The sequence below is a fragment of the Tenrec ecaudatus genome, chromosome 3, assembly GCF_050624435.1.
Source record: "Tenrec ecaudatus isolate mTenEca1 chromosome 3, mTenEca1.hap1, whole genome shotgun sequence".
Classification (NCBI taxonomy): domain Eukaryota; kingdom Metazoa; phylum Chordata; class Mammalia; order Afrosoricida; family Tenrecidae; genus Tenrec; species Tenrec ecaudatus.
Genome location: NC_134532.1, coordinates 202,936,124 through 202,961,598, shown reverse-complemented (window position 1 = coordinate 202,961,598; position 25,475 = coordinate 202,936,124). Strand labels below are relative to the sequence as shown.

Genomic DNA, 25,475 nt, shown 5'->3' with positions numbered 1-25,475 from the left:
CATGAGAAGGCCACGCACACAAGGAGGTATCAAGCTGTGACCTGATTGACAGGCTAGACTCCATCCCTTCACTCTTAATAGCCTCAAGTTGACACGAGATTATGTAACTACCTCCCCTTTCTTTAATCTTAAGGTTAGAGACAACCTTTGATTGTTTGCTCAGCATTGACATTGAGTGCAGTAGGGAGAGGAGACAACCCTGATGTACACCCATCTTGATTTCAAAGCATGCACTATTTTCTAGTTCTGTTTACCCAACTGCTTCAGAACCATGTCCAGCTTCCACTTGAGCACAGCTTTGTCGTCTGGAATTTCCATTATTCTCAGTGTTATAATAGTGTGGTATGATCCACACAGTTCACTTGTCTGTCGACTTGTCATACGTGGTGACTTGCTTGTTTCTGGGAGACAGGGTGTTTTGTCATTCCAAATACCTGAACAGTCACTTAAAGCCAACAAGCTTCAGCAGAGCTTTCAGACTATGAACAAACTATGAAGAAGGAATAGGACATCAACGTATGAGGAATCAGCCACTGAAAACCTTGTGATTAGCCATCGAACAGTATCATGCATGGTAGCCTATCATTCCTGAGACTAGGTTATGTTTTGTAGCAAAAAGATGAATGTTATTCTCAAGCTTTTACGGATCCATCTTAGAAGGCTGGGACAGGACACTCTACCTTGTTGACTTTTAAGAAAGAAGCTGCCTTATTGTTTTGAGAGGACACAGGAGAAAACCCTGGGGCAGGAAACTATGATTGCCATTTCAGAACTGAGAGGCTCTGCCCTGACCAGCAGCAAGAAAACAGGACTATCAATCATAGCACAAGCAAATGGATTATTTTGAAGACCCTATGAGCTGGGAAAAGGTAATTGGGTGGATAATTTTATGTGTCCCCTTTAGCTAGACTGTGATTTTCAGTAATTTGGCAGTAGTTTAGACCGGTGGTTGTTTCTTAATGCAGTACAGTACAATGGAATGCAATGCCATACAATGTAATCCTTTCCCATGATGTGATGTGAGGGGGTCAACCAATCAGTTGAAAGAGGAGTTCCTTGTTGGCTTGATTTACCTCCAAAATTTAAACGGATGTTCATCCAGAGCTGACTCTGTTGCCCCTGGATGCTTCACATTGTAGCCTGTAAGAATGATGTCAGAGTGGCCGCTGATCTCCTCTATCTTCCAAAGTGGAGAAGAGGATCAAGATGTACAACTCTACACTGAGTCCTATGGTTGGAACTCAGACGTGCTTCCATCCTCCCACCTTCCTTACCAATTATGACACAACCTGCCCTCCTATGTCACTCTCTACTTTGCTGGGGTTTATAACTCATTGAAATGGCCACAGAGTACTTGCAAACATACACCATATGGGGTTTACTACAAAAGTAGCAGATTACAATGCAGGATTAGAAATCATACAGGATACAGTTATTTAGTGAGGGCAACCTTTTTTCATCACTGCACCATACCAGACCTAGAGATCTTGACATAGGAGCCTGCAAAAGCCTCAAGTCTGCCACCTAATCTACAGATCTTGGAACATAAGGCTCTGGTCTGTCACCTACAACATGGGCTTTATGTCTACCAGCTTCACCATTGCTTAAGCCATACCCTTGAAATGAATCTCTCTGTATATATGTATATACACATATATACATATCTATCTTTCTCTCCCCCCCCCCACCAGAGAACACAAACCAAGACAACTCCAGATGCAGAAAATATGTAGCCTTCTTGACATCTTGATTGTGGTCTTGTGGGATCCTAAGCAGAAACCCCAGAGAATGCATGCCTGAATTGTTGACCCTGGGAAGATCTGTGACAATGCATGCATGTTGTGATAATTTCCTATATGGTACAAACCTAACACTTGGAATCTTTTTACATCTCTACCTAAAGCTATTATCAGTCAGAAGATGAGGCTGTCTTCTCCCTTACAGATATACAGTCTTGGAAACAGTATAAATTGGAATCATCTCCATGGGAGGGGATTTGGTTTTCTCTAATGCTATTAATATTAAAGTGTTGTCTTGGACACATGATTTAATAAAATGGGTACATTGGCCTATTGTAATTCAAAGTAATGAAAGAGAAGGAAGTAGGATACCAAGGAGGGAGAAGTTAGGCATCCAAACTCTATTCTTAACTACTAGTTCCTTAACAATGAGAAGCAGAAGTTGCTCATGATGAATGAATATGACAAAAGGATGAAGAAGCATCACCGTATTAACACCTGAATGCTTTAAAATTCCCAGCTAACATTTCAATGAAGTTACATTGGAATATAAAGAATACACCAATGCAAATTGTGAAAAGGAAGACTCATGCATGACCTTTAAGGTCTGTGAGATAGTTAAAGTTTATTGTGCCAACCTGGACAATACACACATGTGGCGTTAATTGAAGGGCTGAGGGATAAATGACTTGGTGAGCCTCACCTTTCTAGTTCTCAGGCCTCTTGCTTACTGATGGTCGGACCTGGGTGCAGCTGCCTTAGCTAGTTTCCTGCTTCAGCTGGCAAGGCTCACTTCCTGTGAGACATCCCTGCAGAGAAGCTACATGGACTTACCCATAGTAGCCCTGGGTGATGGAGCAGCCATTTGGAGACCGCTGCCAGTGCTAAGATGCTTAGAAGCTCACTGATTTGGCTTTCCTCCTGCAGTCAGCATAATTGCATGTGTTTTGTGAGATGGCGGGGGACTTTGTGGATTGGTGTCGGACATATGGACTAATGTTGGATTTGTGGGCTTGGGCAGCACTGGGTTGGGATGTTTTCTTGATGTACTCTTACCTTTTATATAAAACCCTCTCTTATACATATGAGTGTTTATGGATTTGTTTCTCTAATGTACCCAGACTAACAAACAGTCTCTTACTTTCAAATGTAGCTTTCTATTAGCCATCTATAGTGTGAAATGAAAATTAAGTAAATAAAAGAAGCTCAAAAAAAGAAAAAAACAACAACAAAAGATTACAGATCACCCTCCCAGACAACTGGATCCGAATCCTCAGAGGTAAGACCTTTTACTCCCCATCCTTCCAGCATCCTGCCCTTCCCCACCATGGACCTATGAGGTTCCAATAAAGTATTTGGGATTCTAGGACTCAGCGCAATTTGGACAATTCTATTGGTGACAAGAGACACCTTACAACTAGGATCCTACACATTTACTTCAATGGATCTCAATTTTTGCTGTATGTTATAGTCACCTGGAGCTCTTCATAAAGCCTAATCCCCAATTTGATCTCAGAACAAGGCGTCAGAATCAGCAAGTCTAGAAACTAACCAGGTACTTATTCTTGGTCCTGTGCAACTACACTGACAACAGTGTTGGCTTTAAGATGTTGATGGCCGGACACCATCAGCTTTCTTCACCACATTTGCTTATACACTCATTTTGTTTTCAGTGATCCTGTTGGGAAAGTGAGCATCACAGAATGCCTGATTGTTAGAACAGAATGCTCTTGTGACAAGGGAGTACTTGACTCAAGGCTCAATGTCCACCTGCAACCTTAGTTCATAACATATAGATATAAGTACATAGTTCTATTCCCCTCTCATTTTACACACACACACACACATATGAAAATAAAAATAATTTATAAATTATCAAAGGTTCACGATGGTGGGGGTATGAGGGAGAGAGGAAGGGTAAAAAAGAGGAACTGATATCAAGGGCTCAAGCAGAAAGAAAATGTCTTGGAATTGATGATGGCAACATATGTACAAAATGTGCTTGATACAACTGATGTATGGATTGTTACAAGAACTTCAAGATCCCCCAATAAAATGATTTATTAAAAGAAAAAAAGATATTGATGGAGAGTTTCTCCTTTGAATCAAAAATAACTTTCAAAACTACTTATGTGATTCCATCATTAGCCATCTCTTAGTCTATTGTATTATGGTGACTTATGTATTGTTGTGATGCTGGAAGTTATGCCATTACTATTTCAAATACTAGTAGGGGAACTCATAATGGACAGATTTCAGCAGTTTCCAGAAAAAGAAAGACTAGGGAAAAGGTTTGGTGGTCTACTTCTGCCAATGAATATCCTATTAGTAGCAACAGGAATTGTTTTAACACAGCGTGGAGGATGAGCCACTCAAGTCAACAGGCATGGAATATAAGACTATGTAAGAGCTGACTCCTTGGCCTGGTAGGGCTTGATCAAGGGCACTGTAATTGAGAGAAATTACTGAAACCCAAATGAAGGCCAAACATGATAGCAGGGCAAGCTGAAAGTAGAGGCAAAGGCCATTTATGGAGGATTAAATACAGTCATGTGCATATGTAAATGTATTTATAGATGATGATGAGGAAATAGATCTATGTGCATATATTTATAGGTTTAGTATTAAGGTGGCAGATGGGCATTGGGTCTCTACTCAAGTACTCCCTCAATGCAAGAACACTTTATTCTATTAAACTGGCATTCTATGATGCTCACCTTCCTGACACAATCACTAAAGACAAAGCAGGTGCATAATAAAATGTGGTGAAGAAAGCTGATGGTGCCTGGCAGATATAGCATCTGGAATCTTAAAGGCTTGAAGATAAACAAGCAGCCATCTAGCTGAGAAGCAACAAAGCCCACATAGAAGAAGCACACCAGCCTGTGTCGATAGGATTAGGGATCAGGCATCAAATAATAAAAAAAATCATATCATTGTGAATGAGGGGGAGTGCAGAATGGATACCCAAGCCAAAGCCCCTCTGTAGGCAACTGGACATCCCATACAGAAGGATCTTGGGAGGAGATGAGCCAGGCAGGGTACAATATAGCACTGATGAAACATACAGCTTTCCTCTAGTTCTTTCTTGCTTCCTCTCCCCCACTGTCATGGTCCCAATTCTAACTTACAAATCCAGCTAGACCAAAGGATGTGCACTAGTACAGATCAGAGCTGGAAACACAGGGAATCCAGGACAGATACCCCCCACTAGGGACCAATAATAAGATTAGAGATACCAAGAGGGTAAGGGGAAGGTGGGGGAGAAAGTTGGAACTTATCACAATGATCTACATATAACCCCCTCCCTGGGGGACTAACAACAGAAAAGTGGATGAAGGGAGACATTGGACAGTTTAAGGCATGACAAAATAATAATTTATAAATTATCAAGGATTCATGAGGGAGGGAGGGAGGGAGGGAGGGGAAAAATGAGGAGCTGATACCAAGGGCTCAAGTAGAAAGCAAATGTTCTGAGAATGATAATGGCAACAAATGTATACATGTGGTTGACACAATGGATGGATATATAGGTTGTGATAAGAGTTGTATGATCCCCCAGTAAAATGATTTTTTAAAAACTGGCTCCTTAAAAAAATAGTCTTAATATCATGGCTGGAGTAAGACATTAGACCTTCAGTGACAACAACAGATCATTCCACTGTGCATTCACATTCAAGACTGTAGACCTCTAGATAATACCTTATGTGTTTTTGATACTGACATTCTTTCTGATACGCAATTATCTCAATCCAGGTTCAAAACATTGCCTAGGAAATGTGTAGGCCAACCATGGCTGTGCTTTTGTGATGAGACACAAAACTGAGACAACTTGGGCCACACCATGATCATTTCTTTTGTTGAAATCCATATGCATCATTTCTACTTCCCAAATAACCATATAAGGTATTTATTATAATCTCCATTTTACAAACAAGGACAGACAGTTTACCTAAGAGCTTCCAAAATGAAGAAGGAATCAGCCCTACTCTGAATGGCACCAAAGCTGTTGACCTCTACAATGGACCCATACCAGACTGTGGTCACCAGAACAGCCACATCAGCATCACCTGAGGGCTTGTAAGAAACGAGAAATCTCCAAGAATGATGATGGCAACAAATGGACAAATGTGCTTGACAAAATGGATGCATGTATGGATTATAAGAGCTGTAAGAGCCCCCAATAAAATGATTTTAAAAAGAAGAACCCCCCCCCAAAAAAAAAGAAACCTCTAATGATACTGATAGCCTTTGGTGACCACTGAAAAGTGGTCTTGTTGCCAGAAAAACAAATGGCCAGGCTCTTGAAGTCTTTATCCAAGTGGGAAAAAAGGTGTTCTACCAAATTTAAACACCTCTTGGAAACCATGTGGTCAGTTTTCTGAACTCTATTTGAACCTCGGAAGTCCATAGTTGCTTCATTGGATGAAACAGGCATCCTGGTACTTCAAGGATTCCTTTTTCCTTTTTCTTTTAATGTGAGGAAGGAAGCAAATAAAGTCTCAAGATCTCCATTTGTGTGGGAGTGGGCAGGGGGAGGAGGAACAATGAAAATCTGTAAATGGAGAACTATAGAATGAAAAATGTTTAAGGTTAACAGCTGTCATACATGGATCAATAAATGACTACTTTTAATGCAAAAAAATGAAATGAGAAATCTCTTCTCCAATCATAGTTCTGTGAAGACATATACTTGAGTTTGAGGCCCAGCAGTATAAATTAAAAGCCCTTCATTCATGAATCTGAGAGCCAGGTGTTTGGATTTTTTAATGAGGTAAGAAAGACGTTTCCCCTTTATATCTTCCAGGTTTATCTTTCCTTTCTCTCATCCCACATTTATTTTAGCACTCTACATAGTTAAATTAGGTGTGGTATTATGGAAAACATGAGAGATCATTAGAATCTTTCCTGGTAGAATTTCCTGGCCATATTGTATGACTGATTTAAGATGTTGATGGTTTCTCTTTTAAAGCAAAATACAAAGTGTTTTTAAAACAGCTTCCATTAGAGACCAGACCAAAACCAGGGATGTACATGGTAGACAATGGTGGAGGAGGTGGGGAAAGGAAAACAAAAGGATGAATACAAGGAAGAAAAGGGTAGTGGGGTCATGGGGCATTAATCCACCCAAGGGGAGGGTATTGTTTATATCTCCACAGGGAAAGTGGGACCAGACTTCAACCCAGTGTTGCAAGGTGTGAATGCAATATCCCGGCGTAGAGGAGGGAACCAGTGGAGAGGTCTGGGAGGCTGGCCCCAGCACCATAAATTAAGTGGATTCCTGCCCCTCCCCCGAAAAGAATTTGTTCCAAAGGACGACATTGACTCTGCAGCTCCGGGAGATGGACATATCTGATCAGAGCACACGGGAGCTGACGAAGGGGCAGGAGGAGAGAGTGGAGTACAGCCTGGCCCACCAGGCCGTGATGATGATGTTCCTGAGTAGAGCAGCCAGTCCACAGAGAGAACAACATGGCTGGCCCTACTATGAGACATGATGCCCCTCAGTGACTAAGGGCGATACAGGGGACAGCACCAGAGACACAGTGTGGGAATTGCACCTGACCTGATCCCACCACACCGAGGCAAATCACTGGGGGAGTGCAGCGGAACAGCAAGGGAATGGAGTGGCAAGGTCCCCAGGGAATGCTGAAAGTGGACTTTGGGGCCAGGGCGTGGTGCCCCAACAGACTGGACTGGAAAACGCTCCTAAGGGCCAGCAAACAATCCCTGAACTAACTACAAGCTTTTCTTTTGTGAACTGTTTTGTTCTGTTCTTTGTCAGTGGTTTGTTTTTGTTGTTTTGTTGTCTGGTTGTATACTGTTGCTTTGTTTTCCTCTGTCTTGTTTTCCTGCATGTTAGTGACTCCACAGGTCTGTCTGAATAGGACAGGCTGGATGAACTATCTGGAGGAAAAACAATGGGACCGACAGTTCCGGGGGGACTTGGGGTGGGGGTTAGGGGGGGGTAAGGAAGTGGTGTTAACAAACCCAGGGACAAGGGAAAAACATGGGACCCCAAATGGTAGAGAAGGGGGAGTGGCAGGCCTGGTGGGAAATGATCAAGGGTAAGGTTGCTTAGAGAAGAGGTATACTCTAGCCCAGGTGGCGATGAAGCATGGTAGTAGGGCAGGAGGAAAGTCAAGGGAGATGGAGGAAAGAGCTAGGAGTCAAAGGGCATTCATGGAGGTCTAGACAAAGACATATACATGCAAATATATGTAGGAGGATGGGGAAATAGATCTATGTGTCTATATTTATAGGTCAAGTATTAAGGTGGCGGAAGGACCTTGGGCCTCTACGCAAACACTCCCTCAATACATGAATACCTTCTTTTATTAAATTGGAACTCTATGATGCTCACTCTCCCGACACAATGGCTGGAGCCATAGTGGGTGAACAAGTAAATGTGGTGAAGAAAGCTGATGGTGCCCGGCTATCAAAAGAGATAGTGACTGGGGTCTTAAAGGCTTGAAGATAAACAAGCGGCCATCTAGCTCAGAAGCAACAAAGTCCACATGGAAGAACACACCAGCCTGTTTGATCGAGTGGTCCCAAAGGGATAAGTTGCCAGGCATCAAAGAACAAAAAATCATATCATTGACTGCACACCTCCATGATAGGATCCCTGAAGACAAATGGGTGCACAAGCAAATGTGGTGAAGAAAGCTGATGGTGCCCGGCTATCAAAAGAGATAGTGTCTGGGGTCTTAAAGGCTTGAAGGTGAACAAGCGGCCATCAAGCTCAGAAGCAAAAAAGCCCACATGGAAGAAGCACACCGGCCAGTGCGATCACGAGGTGCCAAGGGACCAGGTATAAGGCATCATGCAAAAAAAAAAAACAAAACAACGATATAAGTGTGTGTATGTATGTGTATATATGTGTATATGTATATGTGTATATATACCATATTAAATGAAGGGGGAAGTACAGAGTGGAGACCCAAGGCCCAAGTGTCGGCCAATGGAGATCCCCTCATAGAGGCGTTTAGGAGAGGAGATGGGTTAATTAGGGTGTGAGGTAGTACCGATGAAGAACACAGCTTTCCCCCAGATCCTGGATGCTTCCTCCTCCCAACTACCATGATCCGAATTCTACCTTGCAGGGCTGGATAGGACAGAGGCTGTACACTGGTACATATGAGGGCTGGAGGTACAGGGAATCCAGGGTGGATGATACCTTCAGGACCAAGGGTGTGAGGGACGATGCTGGGAGAGTGGAGGGTGAGTGGGTTGGAAAGGGGGAACTGATTACAAGGATCCACATGTGACCTCTTCCCTGGGAGAGGGACAGCAGAGAAGGGGGGAAGGGAGACTCTGGATAGGGCAAGATATGACAAAATAACGAGGTATAAATTACCAAGGGCACATGAGGGAGGGGGGAAAGGGAGGGAGGGGAAAAAAAGAGGAGCTGATGCAAGGGGCTTAAGTGGAGAGCAAATGCCTTGAGAATGATTGGGGTAGGGAATGTATGGATGTGCTTTATACAATTGATGTATGTATATGTATGGATTGTGATAAGAGTTGTATGAGTCCATAATAAAATGTAAAAAAAGAAAAAAACAGCTTCCATTAAAAATGAATATCCCAACTAATCCAGGGAAATTATTTTTTGTTGTTGTTATTAAGACCTTTGAGATAATTGGTATTCAGGAAATCAAGAGTAGTTGGTTTGTTAAGCTGATTCAGATTGCTGACATCTGTAAGGCAGGGTGCTGTTGACCTACTTTAGTTTATTCTTGCTATATTTTAGCCTGGTACACATGACTAGAGTAAAATGAAAATTAAAAGACCCCACCTGTTAGATTCATCAGAGATGTCAATTATAATTTACTGAACAAATTTTAAAATCAGGAATACATAAAGGGGATTTGAGTACATTTAGACTTGACATAAATGGGACTAATGAGGGAAGCAGGGAGGGAGGGAGGGAAGGAGAGGGAGAAGGAGAGAGTCAGAAAAAGAAATGAAGAAGAAGAAATAGAAAAAGGTGGGTAGGGAGGAAGAGAAAATGGAATAGATTAAAGGGAAATTGTGGAAAATGTGAAAGAGGGAAGAAAGAAGATGAGATTCTAAAAGAGAAAAGAAAATAATTGGAAAATTGATGGGAGGAAGAAATGAAGAAGGAGAAACCAGAATGGGAGGTGGGAGGCAATGAAGGCATAAAGTAACAAATGGATAGGAAATTGAAAGAAGAGGTGAGCAAAGGAAGAAGAGGAGAAAAACAGTAGACAAAGGAAAAACCAAAAACAAAACAAAGAAGAATGAAAAAGAAAGCAATGCATGCTGACTTTAGAACCCGGGCTAGTTATTGTGAAGTGCTCCTTGTACCATCTATGCAGAGATGCTGGGCCCAAGGTTAATGATTGCGGTATTCATAATTACACTTTGCAACAAAGGGAATGAAAGCCAGTTAGAGAAACTCCACTGTCAGGGCAATGGGATGAGAAAGAGCAGTGGCTAAAAACCCAAAGATGTGTCAAGGTTGGATTAAGTCTTCCACTTGAGAATCATTTTGATGTATATGATGCACAATCCAAGGAAGGTGGGAAATGCTTATTTTGAGATCTTTGAATTACAGCAAAAGAGTTTAAATGTTCAAACAGAAACATTTATAATTTTGTTCATGATTATCTTTCTCCTAGCCTTATTTCTTGAAAAAATAAAAGTTGTTCTTTTAGGTCTTTTCTGCTTTTGTTGCTGTTCAGTAATTTCAGTTTTCAGGAGTCAAGAAAGCTGTGTTAGATAAGCAACAACAACAACAAACGGTTGCTCTTGAGTGAAGTTCCAACTCAAAGTTGGCCTCATGTATGTCAGAGATGAAGTGAGTTTCACAGACATTTTAGATGCTGATAGTTTCAGTGGTAGATCACCAGGTCTTTCTTCCTAGGTGCCTTTGAGTGGACTTTAACATTCCAACCTTTTGGTCAGCACTACCCAGGAATTCTGTGTCAGTGTGAGTGTTTCTCTGAAGCCAGTGGTAGAAAGGGCACAGAGATCACTCTCACCAGTTTTTGAACACATTTTATGCAAAGCTGTTTGTAATATAATCTCATTAGATTACGCATTAATATTACTTTTCAGGAAAGTTCTATCTGTGTGTGGGTCCCTCCATTTGCATCTTCATCCTTACCTTCTTGCCTACCCACACATGACTTTAGAGGATGGTCACGTTCCAGAGGACAGGCCTCATGGAGTCAGAGAGTTGGTGGAAAATTAAATGCTCAAGGTATGATGGAATCCTATAAAGATATTCAAGAAAGTCAACTAGAGCTTCCAATTGTCTGAGCAAACATTAGTTGTGGAATCAAAAAGAGGAGGAGTTTCCTGTCCAGTTTATGTGAGGTCAGACAGAGACACTATTTCAGGTGTTCACATGTGAAGTAGCTGGAATTGGCAGGAATCGTTAAACCATTGAAGACCACTGTGCTGGGGCTCTTAAATGAATCTGAATAGGGGTCGAAGCTATTTCACACGGATCACAAAATTCACCGAGAGCCACTGTGGTTTACCTAAGTGTGGTCAAGAGCATAATAACTATATGAGCGTGTCTGTCAGGTGCTGACATTTCCTACTATGTGTCATTTTAAAGTATCGTTACTTGCTTCTGTCTAGTAGTAAAAATGAATGGTTTTCAATAAATTCCTGACACCAAAATAAAATCCTCTTCCCATTCAGTCTGGAAGCTCTATCATCTCAGATTTCTGAATGATGAGTGAATTTGAATGAGTAATGAGGATCATCATCACAGGCTTTGGAATAACTCTCAGCATTTAGTTCACTAATGAGAATATATCATGTATTCAGAAAGAGTGGGTTCCCTGCTGCATTTCCCTGGATTCACTCATTGTCTCTCATCTCTAACTTCTGGTAGGTGTAGGCTAAGATCAATTTTGAAGATCTCTAACCCAGGAAACAATGACTTGAAGCTGTGCATAAGGTTTTCAGGGGCTACTTCCTCTGACGTGAGCAGCCAATTGCTTTTTCTTAGTAGGGAAGCTCCATTAAAACCGGTTCACTAAGACCTGCTGGCATTCTAAATACCAGTGATACCGCTTCCAGCACCACAGCAACACACCAGCCACCACAGTGCAACAAACTGACAGACAAGGGGTGCTAAAGCAGAGGACCAGTGAAAGAGAGGCAGAACCACAAGGATGGATTGACACAGTGGCTGCAACGAAGGGCTCAGCATAGAAACAACTGTGAGGATACATTCAGGCCTGGCAGTGCTTCATTCTGTTGTGCATACAGTATCCATGAGTAGGAAGCAACTCGATGGTACCTAACAACAACAACAACAACGCAGATTACCACCCATGGGAGTCTGCTGTATTATGCAAGCATGCATGCTGCTACAATGCCGGATGCTATTCCAAGTACTATCGAAGTTACCCAGGTTGAGCATGGCTCAGCAGAGCTTCCAGAATAAGGCAGAGTAGGAATAATTTGGTCTCCTGGGAGTCAACTGATGAAAATTCTATGAATCACATCAGAATATTGTCTGATTTAGTGTTGAAAGACGACCCACATAGGTTGAAAGTCAACTAGAATACACAGTGGCTTCAGCGATGGACTTGCATATATCCATGACCATGGTGACAGCACAGCTCTTGGTAACATTTCGTTCTGCATATACAGGCTTGTCCTAAATCAAAGCCAACTCAGTGGAAACTAACACTAACAACAACAACAATTTAGTAGAAAAGATGACATGTGCATATGGATTGCAGAGACTGTCTACAGACTTCTGACATTTAGATTAAATGGCAATCAGGTCTTCCAGCGACTATAAAAATCTACCCTGACTGCTCCACCGAATTGGTGCAGAGACAGCCATAAAGGCCAATGGACAGACCCTGAGCTATGTATGATTATTCTCTTTTTCTTTTGTTCACTTTTCTTTTTTAGCTGTTTTTGTCTTTCTAGTCCTATCTTTGTTGTTTCTGTTGTGTCTATGAATACAAAATAGGCATGGGAAGCAAACCCAAGGAGAAAGGAATGGGACTGAGGGTTCCAGAGATACTTGGGGGAAGAGAAGCCAGGGGAAAGGGAGTGATGAGCAAATAGAGTCATGGATAAGGGAATAACTAGGGATCTAAAATAAAGGATAAGGGGGTAGGGGGGTTGTAGAGTTCCCAGAGGAGTTGGAGCAACTCTAATCCAGATAAGAGGAACTAAGGGGAAGCAAACAAGGGTGAGCATGACAGTCGAGCAGGAGGAACATTAAAGGAAATAGAGGAGAGAACTAGGAAGCAAAACTATTTATAGAAGTATAAACATAGATCTATATATATGTAAATATATGAATACATAAAAACTGGAGTCTTGGTCTATGTACCTATATTTATAAGGAAATACATTGAGGTAGTAGACAGATTGGGATCCTCTACTCAAGTTTTCTCTCAACAAAAGAACACTTGGTTCTAACAATCTGGTAATAGGTGATACCCATCTTCCTGACATGATTGCTGAAGACAAACTGGGTGCATAAGAAAATGTGGCAAAGAAAGCAAATGGTACCTGGCTATTAAATGCCAAGGAAAGCAAATGGTACCTGACAATCAACAAAATCCACATGAAAGAAGCACACCAGCCTGTGTGATCATGAAGTGTTGATGGGAACAGACATCAGAAGTTTCAAAAATAAACAACCTCATCGAGGTGAAGGAGAGGGGTCGAGGTAGAGACCCAGAGCCCATTCTGGGATAATTAGACATTCCAGCCCAGCAGAACCACATGGAAGAGAGGTTACATCCAGGGGGAAGTATAGCACTGATGAAACACAAAACACTTCTCTAGGTCCTTAATGCTTCCTCTCCCCACTTAGTCCTACCGTGCAAACCCAGCTAGTCTGGCATAAATACATTGGTATAGAAGATAACCTTCCATTTACAGAATTCAGGATAGACAAAATGCTCAGAAATAGTAACAGGAGAAATGACTTCAAGAGGGTAGGGGAAAGAAAAGAAGTGGGAAGCAGGGGAAGGGGGAACTGATAGCAACAATTATGAAATAACCCCCTCTAGAGGAATGAATACCAGGATTGTAAGTGAAGGGATAGAAAGGGCCATGTAGAGAAGTATAAATAAAAATACATAATACATTAAGGGTTCAAGATAATGGCAGGGCCAGGGAGGGAGGGAAAAAAGAGGAACTGATATCAAGGGGTTCAAGAAGAAAGATAATGTTTTGAAATTGTTGATGGCAATATTTGTACATATCCACTTAGTATAATAGATTTTTATAAGTAAGATCTCCCAATAAAATTATTTATTAATAATGATATTAAAAATCCATCCTGACTCTTCTCCATTGAAAAGGCTGGAGGTCCTCGATGGGCCACAATTCATACGCAAGGGATGTGTCCACAAACACCAGACTACTATTTAGAAATGAAGAGCCAAGTGGCTCTCATTGAAATATCTAATTATGATCCAAAAAGAAAAGAAGAGCCCATTGAATACTGAACTGAGTGACCATTTTTGCCTACTTGTCCTTGTTTACTATGCAAATGCAGTGTACCAGCATTAGTGTGCCAATGGGACTCAGAGCCCAAATTCATATGAAGAATATTCACATCCAGGTATGGGATGCCCATAGGTAGATACATCAGAGGGCTCTGAAGGATGGAATATTTCCCCTCTTCCTCTCCCACTTTGCAATGCTTTTTCTAAAGACCCCAGGCAGATAAAACCAAAAAGGACGTCCTTACGTTCTTAAATCCCCTGTACAGGATCTGCAGCTCCTTCTTGGTAAATTTGCTCTGAGCCTCCAGAAGCTCCAGAGCTTCGGGCCGGTGCCTGACGGTGGCCATTTCCAATTCATCTTCCACGCTGTCTGTGGAGCAAAACCAAAAAGTCTCATCAGAACGGTCGCTGTTGGCCCGTACTTACACACGCAGCACAGGGGAATAGACGGGCTGGGTTACAGGATCGCTGTGTCCTTTGCACAGATGATATCTTATTTTGGCAACCTTGGCCTTGAACATTCTCAGATTTTAGAGTGTTATGCCAAGACCTGAAATTCCCCTTGTGCATTTTGGTCAGTATTGTGGACATTATAATTCTGACACACTCGCTAGAGGTCATGAGAAGTGTCTGCAATCACCCACATCCGTAGTACCTGACGTTCATGTGCATGAACCAAGCACTCGATAACAAATGGAACTGCTGTTTAATGACAAGTACAACCCCACATATTGTAAAGCTACCAGCATGGTCTAGAAGGACAATCCCACCCAAGCAGATACCCTGCCTGGAGCCACAAACAAAAGTCATCAGATCAGGTACTGACAGGGGCCAAGGCACCAGTCTTTGTGGGTGCACACTGGGTGGACTAGGATCTAGGGAAACTTCTGGTAGGCTCTGCTTTGGTTTAGACAAATTATAAAATAATGTACTTTGTGAATTATATTGATATCGAAATTTCATAAGGACACTCTGTGAAGACTTTTAGATTCATACATGTTGCAGAAATGTTGCAAAGTGGAGCTCGTTTTGGGAGCAAAATATCAGGTAAAAGAGTTTTGAGAAGTCCTGTAGCAAATCCCCCTGTTTACTCCAGTAGACCCCACAGGTATTTGTCCCTGGGACACTGTTGGCTGACGTCAAGTTGGTTTCTATTAATAGTGACAGCAGATTAAACATTGCCCTGTCAATGAGGTTGTTCAGTGCTGCTTTGTTGGTTCTGGCCCACAGGGAGGGGCCCTGTGGACAACACAAGGAAACACATCTCACATTATTCTTATGTTTGGGTGCATGGATATAGTCACTGTGTCACTTTGTCTTGTCTACGGTTTTCCTTTTCCCCACTCTCTTTCTACTTTTCCAAGACTGATGGCCTTCCTCACCAGGGACTGGTCTCTCCAGATAACATGCTGACTACTCTTCTTCCCCAAAGTGACTTCTGTTAACATCTGCCCACTTTGTCGAGCATCCTGCACGATGCCATTTCACAGGGTTTGGAGATGTACTTTGGGGACTTAAAAAAGTCTACGGCAAAAAATCCATTATCTTCTAATTCCATCTTCCAACTCCTGGAATCTTTTAAAGTTCTCTCATATTAGGGCCTGGGTCCCAGCTTCTCTGCTGTGGGGAAAGATAGAGGTCTAGGGGGATTTTCTCTGCCATCATCAAGTTCTTACCTCCCACATGGACGCAAACAGCCACAGCCACCCTCTGCCAGTGTCTCTTTCCACTGTGCCACAGAATCCCTCTTCAGAGTATAACTCCAGAACAGCTACTGATTCACTTATCTGTTCATCAGGCCCCTAACTCATGGACACAGAATCAATTCTGATTTATAGTTGCCTATGATAAGGTTTTTGAGGCTGTAATTCTGTATGGGAGCAGAAATACTCATCTTTCTCCTGAGAAGTGACTGATGGGTTTGAACTGCCAAAGTGGAGCTTAGTAGTACAACAGTTCCCGTACAGTACAGCCAGCTCTTTTTAAATCCCACCTTGGATTTTTATTTACTTCTTAACATACTTACTGCTCTCTCTCACTGGGGGCATTGAAGGGGCAGAGCATTCACTTATTAGAGAAAAGCAGGTAAGCGGACCTTCTAAACTTAGCAAATCTTAATCGAGACCAGTAATGGGTATGAAACAAAAAATTGGAGTGATGTTTTTGTGAAAATGAGTAACAGGCAATGAAGCCCACATTCATCTCATAGTTTTTTTTATTATAATAATTTGCTTGGAAGCATTGATATGGAAAAGAAGCAGAATAACAATGATTGAATAAAAATAATAAAAAAGGGATGAGAAAAGAAGTGAAAACCAATGCTAAACTCTGAAACAACAAAAATAAAACTGATGAGAAGTGGAGTGGAGTGTGAATTTAAAGGATGGGGGAGGGATAGAGAGAGCCCTGGTGGTGTAGTGGTCACATGCTGGTGGTGTGGTGGTCACATGCTGGTGGTGTGGTGGTCACATGCTGCTGGTGTAGTGGTCACATGGTGGTGCTGTGGTGGTCACACAATTCTCAGCGTCTGCAGTTTGAAACTACTAGCTATTCCTCAAGATAAAGATGAAGCTTTCTACTCTTATAAACAGTGACAGTCTCAGCAATTCCCAGGAGCAGTTCTACTCTGTACTATAGGGTTGCTATGAGTTGATATCACCTTTATGGCAGTGAGTTGGGTTTTTGCTATTGTTGTTATTTTTGTTTTATTTTGTTTTGAGGGGATGTCAAAAGTAGACAGAAATGGGCAGTCATGAGTTAACATGTCAATGGGTGAAATCAGGCCATTTTAATGTTTCCTCTTAGATTATTCCGAGTGAATGGGTTGATTCTATTCAATGTGTCCTACGATAGCCCAGATAAAGGAAGATAATGCTCCAACAATGGTTGCTGATCTGATGAGCTGAACCCAGTGTTAGCCTTTGCAGTTGTCAGTGTAGAAATACAGGATCACAGACAGACTCAGGACCGCCAGGACTAACAAACCAAAAGCCGCTGCTAAAAAGTCCTGATCTAAGTATAAAGTCCTGATCAAGCTACTTTTGAATCATGTGCAGTATACTTCCTTCGGTTGGAAATGTCTCCCCTTCTCCACCTGTCAACAATGAATGTATCTTAATTAGACTCAAATATGACTATCGCCTTTCTGAAGCCCTTCAAGATGATCTTGTTAGGTGAGAATCTCACCTTGCATTAGTGAGGATTCTTGATGTTGGAAAACATCATTATTTGTTCATGTTTGTCCGTTTGATTAAGACAAAAGCAATGTCTTACATATTTGTATGTCCTAAGGATTGAGTATCAAGTCTGTTTTTTTAAAACCAGTTTATAATTATTTTAGTGAATGAAGGAATAAAAACATATCCAGGTTGCTGCCCCTTATGGAAGGCTAAAGACAGCTTTTCTCAGAAGCCCCCTAGATATTTCCAGAGAAGTAGTTTTAGAGACTTTTGAACCCTTATTGTTGTGAGGTGCTGTCTAGTCAGTTCTCTCTGTATCATAGAACAAAGCCCTGCCCTGTCCCATCATGTGCCATCTCACAACGGTTGCTATATTTGAGGCCACTGCTACAACAATTACATCCATCCATCTCCCTGATGGTCTTTCTGCTCTCCACCAAGTAAGCAGCATGGCCTTATCCAGGGACTGGTTTCTCCTGACAACGTGTCCAAAGTGCATGGCAGAGGCTTGGCAGACCTTCTATATCTTCTTTCGAATCATTGTGTTTTCAGCATTGGTCGAAGTAGAGGAAATTTTCTGAGCAGACTTTCAATCACAGCATAACCTCCTCTAGACATAATGAGCCTTTCACTGGAGGGAAACAGCAGCACATTCACTCCTTGGCCTTTGCATCATGCAGCAGTCTGAACCACACGGCCAACCGAGTGTCTTCCTCCTGTTATAGCGGCTTAGCCAATTCCTAGTCAGAGCCAGTGACCAAGGGTCAGTATAATTAAATTAAGCATGTGGGATAGGATAAGCATCATATGCAATATTCAGAGAACCACACTTGAAGTGGCTGCCTGTGGGGACCCTTGTTTTCCCCGTACCATACTTCTTAATGATTCATACTCGCCAAAGAGATGTTTCCATTGCCAGAAGGCTGACAGGCTCTAAAAACCCACCTAAAATCATTAGGCATCACCAGCAGATGGAAAGTTAAAGGAGAAACGCCATAAAACCCAATCAAGACTGATTCCTGCTGGCTAAATCTGTGGGGATCACAGCAGGATCCCTCCCAAGAGTGCAAAATTCACGTTGTGGCTCAATGAAAGGTTAAGTGCATGCATCTTGGGAGATTTCAATAAAATGCTTCACACGTATTGGTTTCCTGCGATGGGCCAGGAAATAGGCTCAGGGCTTTATGGACATAATTCTGATCCTTACATTTACCCCGTGACATAGATAGGACCTGAGAGAAATGAAGAAATGTGTTGCTCGATGTCACGTAGGCTCAAAGATGAGTATTACACGCTTAACCTAGTCGTTCATGTGAAAGCCTATGTTTTATCCATTTGCCGTGCTCCCTTTCGATGATAACAGAAGTAACAATGATAAAGACTTCAACAATCTCTCTCCTCTCCTGCACTCTCCAAGTTGTTAGAAGAGTTGAGTCTGTCCATGGAGACTCTTCCTAACTTCTGCGTTCCCTTCTAACATTGAAAATCAAACTCAATGCCATCAAATCAATTCTGATCCATCACAATCTTTTAGGACAGGATAGGCCTGCCCATTTGGGTTTCTGGCACTGCAAATCTTTATGGGTGTAGAAAACCTCATGTTTATCCCTCTGAGGAGTTGGTGGTTTCAAACTGCTGACCTTATGGTTAGCAGCCTGTGTTAGTCCAGGTTGACTAGAGAAAAAAAGTGATAGACACACATATGTGTATAAGAAAGAGCTTTAGATCAAAGAGCAATTGTCTATTGAGAAAACATCCCAGCCAGTTCAGATCAAGTCCATAAGTCTGATATTAGTCCATATGTTCAAGACCAGTCTATAAATTCCTCTTCAGACTCACGCAGCCATGCAATAATGCCAAATGCAAGAAGATCTCAGACCAGTGATGGAAAGTTTTGTGGAGCCAGTAGTGGTGGAAGCATCGCTTTGCTGGAAGGGGTCTCCACGTGGCTTCTCAAGCTCCAGGACTCTGGCTCCAGCAGTATAGCTCCATTTGGCTTGTCAAAAGGAATGTGTAGTAGAGAGTGGGTCTGGCCTCCAGTGAGCTATCTATCTCCACTGCGCCTCCAAATGAGGTCATCAAGTGTGATCTGATTGACAGGCTAGACTCCACCCCTTCCTCAAGTTGACAGTCGATTATATAACTGCCACACAGCCCAATGCGTGACCCAGTCTGCCACCAGGACTCCTTATCTTTCTCCTTAATCTAACACAATTTGACTTGCTACTGAATAACTGATACGAAGACACCCTCAGTTATCTCATTACTCCTCAGAGTAAGCACCACTCAAAGCTCATACAACTCATATCTTCAACCCAATACCATTAACAACTCTTGCCTTCTTGGACTAGCTCCTATAACGTAACACTCATAGTTTTCTTCCTCCAGCTATACGTTTGTATCATTCTTAAAAACACACCTTCATCTTTGCTAGTTAGAATTTCTGTGCCAACATGGCACCCATAAGAAGATATGGGTGTAGTCTAGCCTGTTGACCAAGCCACAGCCTGATGGTGCCTCCTTGTGGGCATGGCCATTTCAAATGGGGGTTCCTGAGAACTTCCCCTCTCTCTCTGCCTTCAGTTTCCTGCTGTTGAGTCACTCAGAGAGCCGCCAGAGCCACGCTGAAACCTATGGGAGCCTTGTGATGCTTCCACCGCCATTGGGTCCACATACCTTTGCACTCCTCTGTCTGTAATCTTCCTGAATTCTGCAACATTGCATGTGGCTGTGTGAGTCTGAAAAGGGTCCTATAGACAAGTATAGGAGTGATGGACTTGATCTGGACTGGGCTATGTTGCTTGCTTGATATACAATTACCCCTTGATATAAAGCCTTTTTGTACACCTATGAGTGTCGCTGAATATGTTTCTCTTCTCAATCTCACCTAACACACCATCAAAATTTGTTCCTTTTAGATGGATGGAGGAAAGGTGAACCAATAGGCTCCTGAGTATACTGGGAAAGCAGAGCAAGCTATTGGGAGGTTTTATATGTAGTTTCAGTTGTTAGATATACAATGGATTCTCTGAAATGTCAGTTCCCCTTAATCCACAATAAAACTTTTTTTTAATTTACTTTCTTTAAGACTCATTCTTACTTTTGGCTCACTCATCATTCTCAACCCTCTCCAGGGCAAAATCTCACACAATGCTCTCAGTAAACTCCACATACATTCAGAGAACTGGAAACAATCAGCAGAGCAGATGCTGTTGTCTGTGGAGTTTGCCAGTGAGTTCTGGCGTGTTTGCTAGTCAGTTAAACCCTTTCATCTTCAACATGCTTCCCATGAGGGATTATCACCCCTATTTTATAGATGAAAACAGTGAGGCTTGGAACTCTAAATAGTTTGCCCAAGATCAAATAGCCTGTAGGTATGAATGAGGTAGGTGTGTTTAGCACCATCATTTCCAGGATTTTAAGTGCCACCACCCAGAGAGCTTTGGCTCTAAGTCTAGTTGTATGTTATCTAACTTTAATACCGATAGCAATCCTGTTTTTTGCTTCTGTTCCTATTTTTTGCAGAAGAAACAGACTTACAGAGCTTACGTTCCTTACTCAAGGTCACAGTGCTAGCAAGTGGCAGAGAAAGGACTTGATCTTTGGGATTTGATCCTTTTGACACAAAATATCATAAGCTTCATCAACGTGCTGTTCTGAGAGATGCTAACAGTTATTATTTCTCATCCCAAATCCCAGGGAGTAAAAAAAAAAGTTTAAATTACAATCAAGTCAGCCATTGAGCCCCCAAAGCCTCACTTTTCCCTGGGGATTGTGCTGGTGAACTTTGAGGAGCTCAGAGGCAGACGATGCTGAGCTGACTTGAAACCCATGGTGCGAAGATGGACACGCATCACCAAGAGAAAAGCAAATGTGTGTTTGATTGTTTGCATTTTCCTACAGAGAAATCGGTGTTCCGTGTGACGGAGCCACTTCTCTAGGGTGAAATACCTAGCTAAGGAAAAACTCAGCTTCTGCGAGCTCCACCCAAGGTTTAGCCATCAGGTGTCTAGTGAAGGAGCTAATGGAAAAAAATGTATTTGCATTAGGAGACAAGATGAATACAAATAGTATTCTAATTCATGTATCTTCTGACAGGTTTTGCTTTAATTAGGCAATCAGACAACACATTTCCCAAGCCAGACCACCTTGAGATTCCTGGCTCATTCATTCTTTGTTGCTTAGGTTTAATCTCAAGGTGGAGAATGTTCTGTGAAGAGTCAGCAGGCCCCTCAGGCCATGACACAGTTGGGTTAGAAATTGGAATTTAAATCACCTGGGAACAACAGAATGAGTTTTAAAAATAGGCATCTTTTTCCTGTTTCTCACAAATTCCCTTAAAATACAGCTCGGTACAGCACAACTCGTAATTATTCCAATTTGACTGTAATGGAGGGCAAGCTGTGGCCACTGGAGGAAAACTCCACAGCGTCTTAAAAACAAGCATGACTGGGACTCCCCTCATCCTCAGTCACGCATCTGCAAACACACTTGCTCAGACTGAAATAAAACTGTCGGAGGAAGATTTTTTTTGAGCAAGCGAGTTCAGAACTCAGCCAGGGCACACGGAGTTGAGGCCTTCTCCAATCATAGCATGACACACTATAATGCTGTTTTCTTGTTCTTTACTTGTTAATTGCCTTCACATCAAACTTGGGGGTCCATTAGGCATTTATTCATTGCGTTTTGAAACTAGATCATCTGGGAACTCCGCTGAAATCTATTTAGCATCACAGCAACACACGGGGCTCTGTTGATGGACTGGGGGAAGCTGCTCCTGCAGTCATCGACCGACAATCAGACCCATGGCTGCCATGTGGAAGGGGAGGATTCAACCACCAAATAATCGATGCCTCACTCTTTACTTACATCCATTGCCCTGGGCTACTTCAAATGGCTATTTGTTTCTTTCACATTTTTTACTGAGAATGTTTAGCATGCCACGCTAGTTGCTATTGGACTGAGAATACTAACTACTGGTCCGAAGAATGTAGCTAAAGAATGTTTACCTTCACTGATGAAATTAGTGCCTTGACTGGTATGGCAATAAGATCATAAAGCAAGAGGGTGCCTTTCAGTGGCAGGGTATGTATTAGCAAATGCTGAGAACCGTGGTCCAGTGGATGGTATTGTTGTTGTCATTAGGTGCTAATCTATAGCGGCCCCATGTACAACACAACAAAATTCTGCCCAGTCCTGCGCCATTGTCACAATTCTTATCACTGTGTCAATCTGTCTTGTCAAAGATCTTCCTCTTTTTCACTGTCCCTCCACTTTACCAGCATGGTGTCCTTCTCCAGGGACTGGTCTCTCCTGACAACATGTCCAATAAATGTGAGCTGAAGTCTTGTCATCCTTGCCTCTAAGGAACAATCTGGTCAGACTTCTTCCAACATAGATTTGTCCTTTTGGCAGTCCATGGGATTATAAAATACTATAGAGACGCTGATTAAACTTGATCTAAGTTTTACCTGTTCGTTGAACGATGTTGGAGAGATACATCTTGAGCAGAGAATTGAAAAGCATTACTGAGAACTTCTGGACCAAAGAGGAGATACTATTTATAAATTTTGTTGGTGTTAAATACATCCGGAATATCTAAAGCTGTTTTGAGGAAGAATTCCCAAGCTATGTTTCATGGCACTGATGTAATTCCCCACCCCCTTTCTTTGAAAAACAAGTATGGGTGGGAGGAAGCTACCCGCATGCTCATAGCACTCCACATTTTCAGTCCACTCCTCAGGGTCCAAATGATCAATGAAGGAAACAGAGCCTCAAGGATTCAGGCACATGGGCCTGCAGCGAGTGAGTGGGAAAGCTGGGGTTTAACTCTGGCCTCTCTTTATTTTTCCATTATAGCAATGGATTCTCTGAGTAGAGAGTTCATACTTGGGCCAGGCCCTGTAAGCAACTCTTTGAACTTTGCCAACTTTAAATAAATGCCTCATCCTAAGAGCATGAAGGCCTGGGAAGCTTATTTGACTCTTTCTGTCTCTGCACCTCTTCATCCATCCACCCACCAGCAGTTATTTTCAGGTGCACGCTGAGGGTATGAGCAATTAATTCTCAGCTGATCACGCCCAGCCCACGAGCAGATAGCAATCAATCCGCCTGAAACACAGTGGGAGTCCTCCAGCTTCCCAGACCACCCCAAGCAATTGAAAACACCAAAACGTTTCTTAGTCTGATGCATGTTTCTTCAACTCTGGTTCTGAAAGTATGTTTTTACCAAAAAACCCCAACTCTTATTGATGAGTACTTCATTCATATGTCAAATTCATGATTCATCCATCACAGCAAAAATGGAAAGTATTTTAAGATGGCCCATGATTGGAGATTTGTATTAGGGGTATTTGTTAGCACTGATGGCACCATTTCCTCTCTAGGAGGACTTGCTTGCTTTGCAATTCCAGGATTTAATTCTACTCAATGACTATGAGGAAATTGCTGGAGGTATTTCTCACAGGTATTTCTTATGAATGGAAACCAGGTGGCACAGTGGTTATGAGTCTGGCCGCGATCTGGAAGGTCAGCAGTTTGAAACCACCAGCCACTCTGTGGGAGAAAGGTGTGGCTTTCTTACTCCCATAAAGAGTTACAGTCTCTCTGATAAGAATTGTCCAAGCCCCCAATGAAATGATTTTTAAAAGAAAAGAAAAGAAATGGACGCTGTACGAACACTAACTGGATGACACCTAGGAATAACAATAGATAGGAAGTAATTGGGGGGAAAAAAAGAGGTACAATCTTGGAAATCCACAGGAGGGTTGTGAGTGAAAGGAAGAGGCTGTATTTGTGCTTGTTTTATACACACAAATATAACACTTCAAAAATTCTTAGAATTTAAAATATAATCACCTAATTGGAATGCTGACTACTAGCATTAACTATATTATTTTTATAGCAAGTCAGGATGGGTCCTCATAAGAGGAACTATTGTTTCATAGGTGGTAGGCCCTTCACTAAGGAACCCTGGTGGCAGAGTGATTGGGCTGTGATCTGCAACGTATGAAGTTCAAAGTCACTAGCTGCTCTGAGAGAGAAAGATGAGATCTTTTTCTACTCCCCCCGACAGTTACAGTCTGAGAACAGGGGAAGTTCTACTCTGCCCTATTACAGGGTTGCTGTGAGAGGACACCAGAACCTGGTGGCACAGTGGTTACATGTTGGGCCACAACCCACAAGGTCTGCTGTTCAAAACCACTTGCATACTTCAAGGAAGAGAGGGATTTCTATTTCTGTAGAGAATTTCAGTCTTGGAAACTCACAGGGCCAGTTCTACCCTGTCCAGTAGGGTCGCTTTGAGTCAGCATCGACTTGATGGCTGTGAGTTTGCTTGGTTTGAGCTCCTTCATTAGGGCACTGAGGTGGTGTAGGAGGAGCCTGGTGTTGAAGTGTGTTTCAACTGGGCTGCTAACAGCAATTGATAGGCACCAGTTGGTTCACAGGAGAAAGATGAGGCTTTATGTTCGCCTAAAGCAGTGGTTCTCAAGCTAAAGGTCACGACCCCTTTGGGGTCACGCGATTCATAATAGTAGCAAAATTACAGTTATGAATTAGCAATGAAAATAATTTTGTGGTTGGGGGGGGTCACCACAACATGATGAACTGTATTAAAAGATTGTAGCATTAGGAAGGTTGAGAACCACCGCCCTAACGATTCAGTCTCATAAACGCACACAGGAAGTTATACTCTCTTTATGGGGCTGCTGGGAGGCAGAATGGACTGAATGGCCATAAGTTAGCTTTGCTGGGCCATAATTAATTTTTGTAAATGAATATAATAAAGAATGTCTCGTCAGTCATTATACAGATAGTATAAACATACAAGTGAAATGTGGAAGAGGTGGGGATAATAGGTGACTGAAATTATACATAAAAACAGACCAAAATAATTTATATGCTAGTCAGGAAAGACCAAAACTTGAAAGGGATTGTGATCAAAGGGGAAATACAGCTATGAAAAATGGAAGAAATGAAGAAAAATAGTTGAGTTTAGTTCCTTAAATTAAAAATGGCCAAAGGGTCTCCCTTGAACTTTGATAGACTTTCTTGTGCTTGCCCGAAAGCTTTCATAGTAACACCAA

General features: G+C 42.2%; 1 protein-coding gene across 3 annotated transcripts in view; it reads right to left on the bottom strand.

The window, feature by feature from the left end:
• The window catches only part of KCNIP4 (potassium voltage-gated channel interacting protein 4), a 279,632-nt gene that overhangs the window by 139,902 nt on the left and 114,255 nt on the right, over positions 1–25,475 (bottom strand). For 2 of the 3 annotated variants that reach the window (XM_075545015.1, XM_075545016.1), the window contains exon 2: positions 14,455–14,579. In XM_075545015.1, the coding sequence (XP_075401130.1) occupies positions 14,455–14,579 (125 nt within the window). Of the gene's footprint in view, positions 1–8,403; positions 8,423–14,454; positions 14,580–25,475 lie in introns of those variants that run through there. The other variant, XM_075545017.1, reaches the window with a different exon arrangement.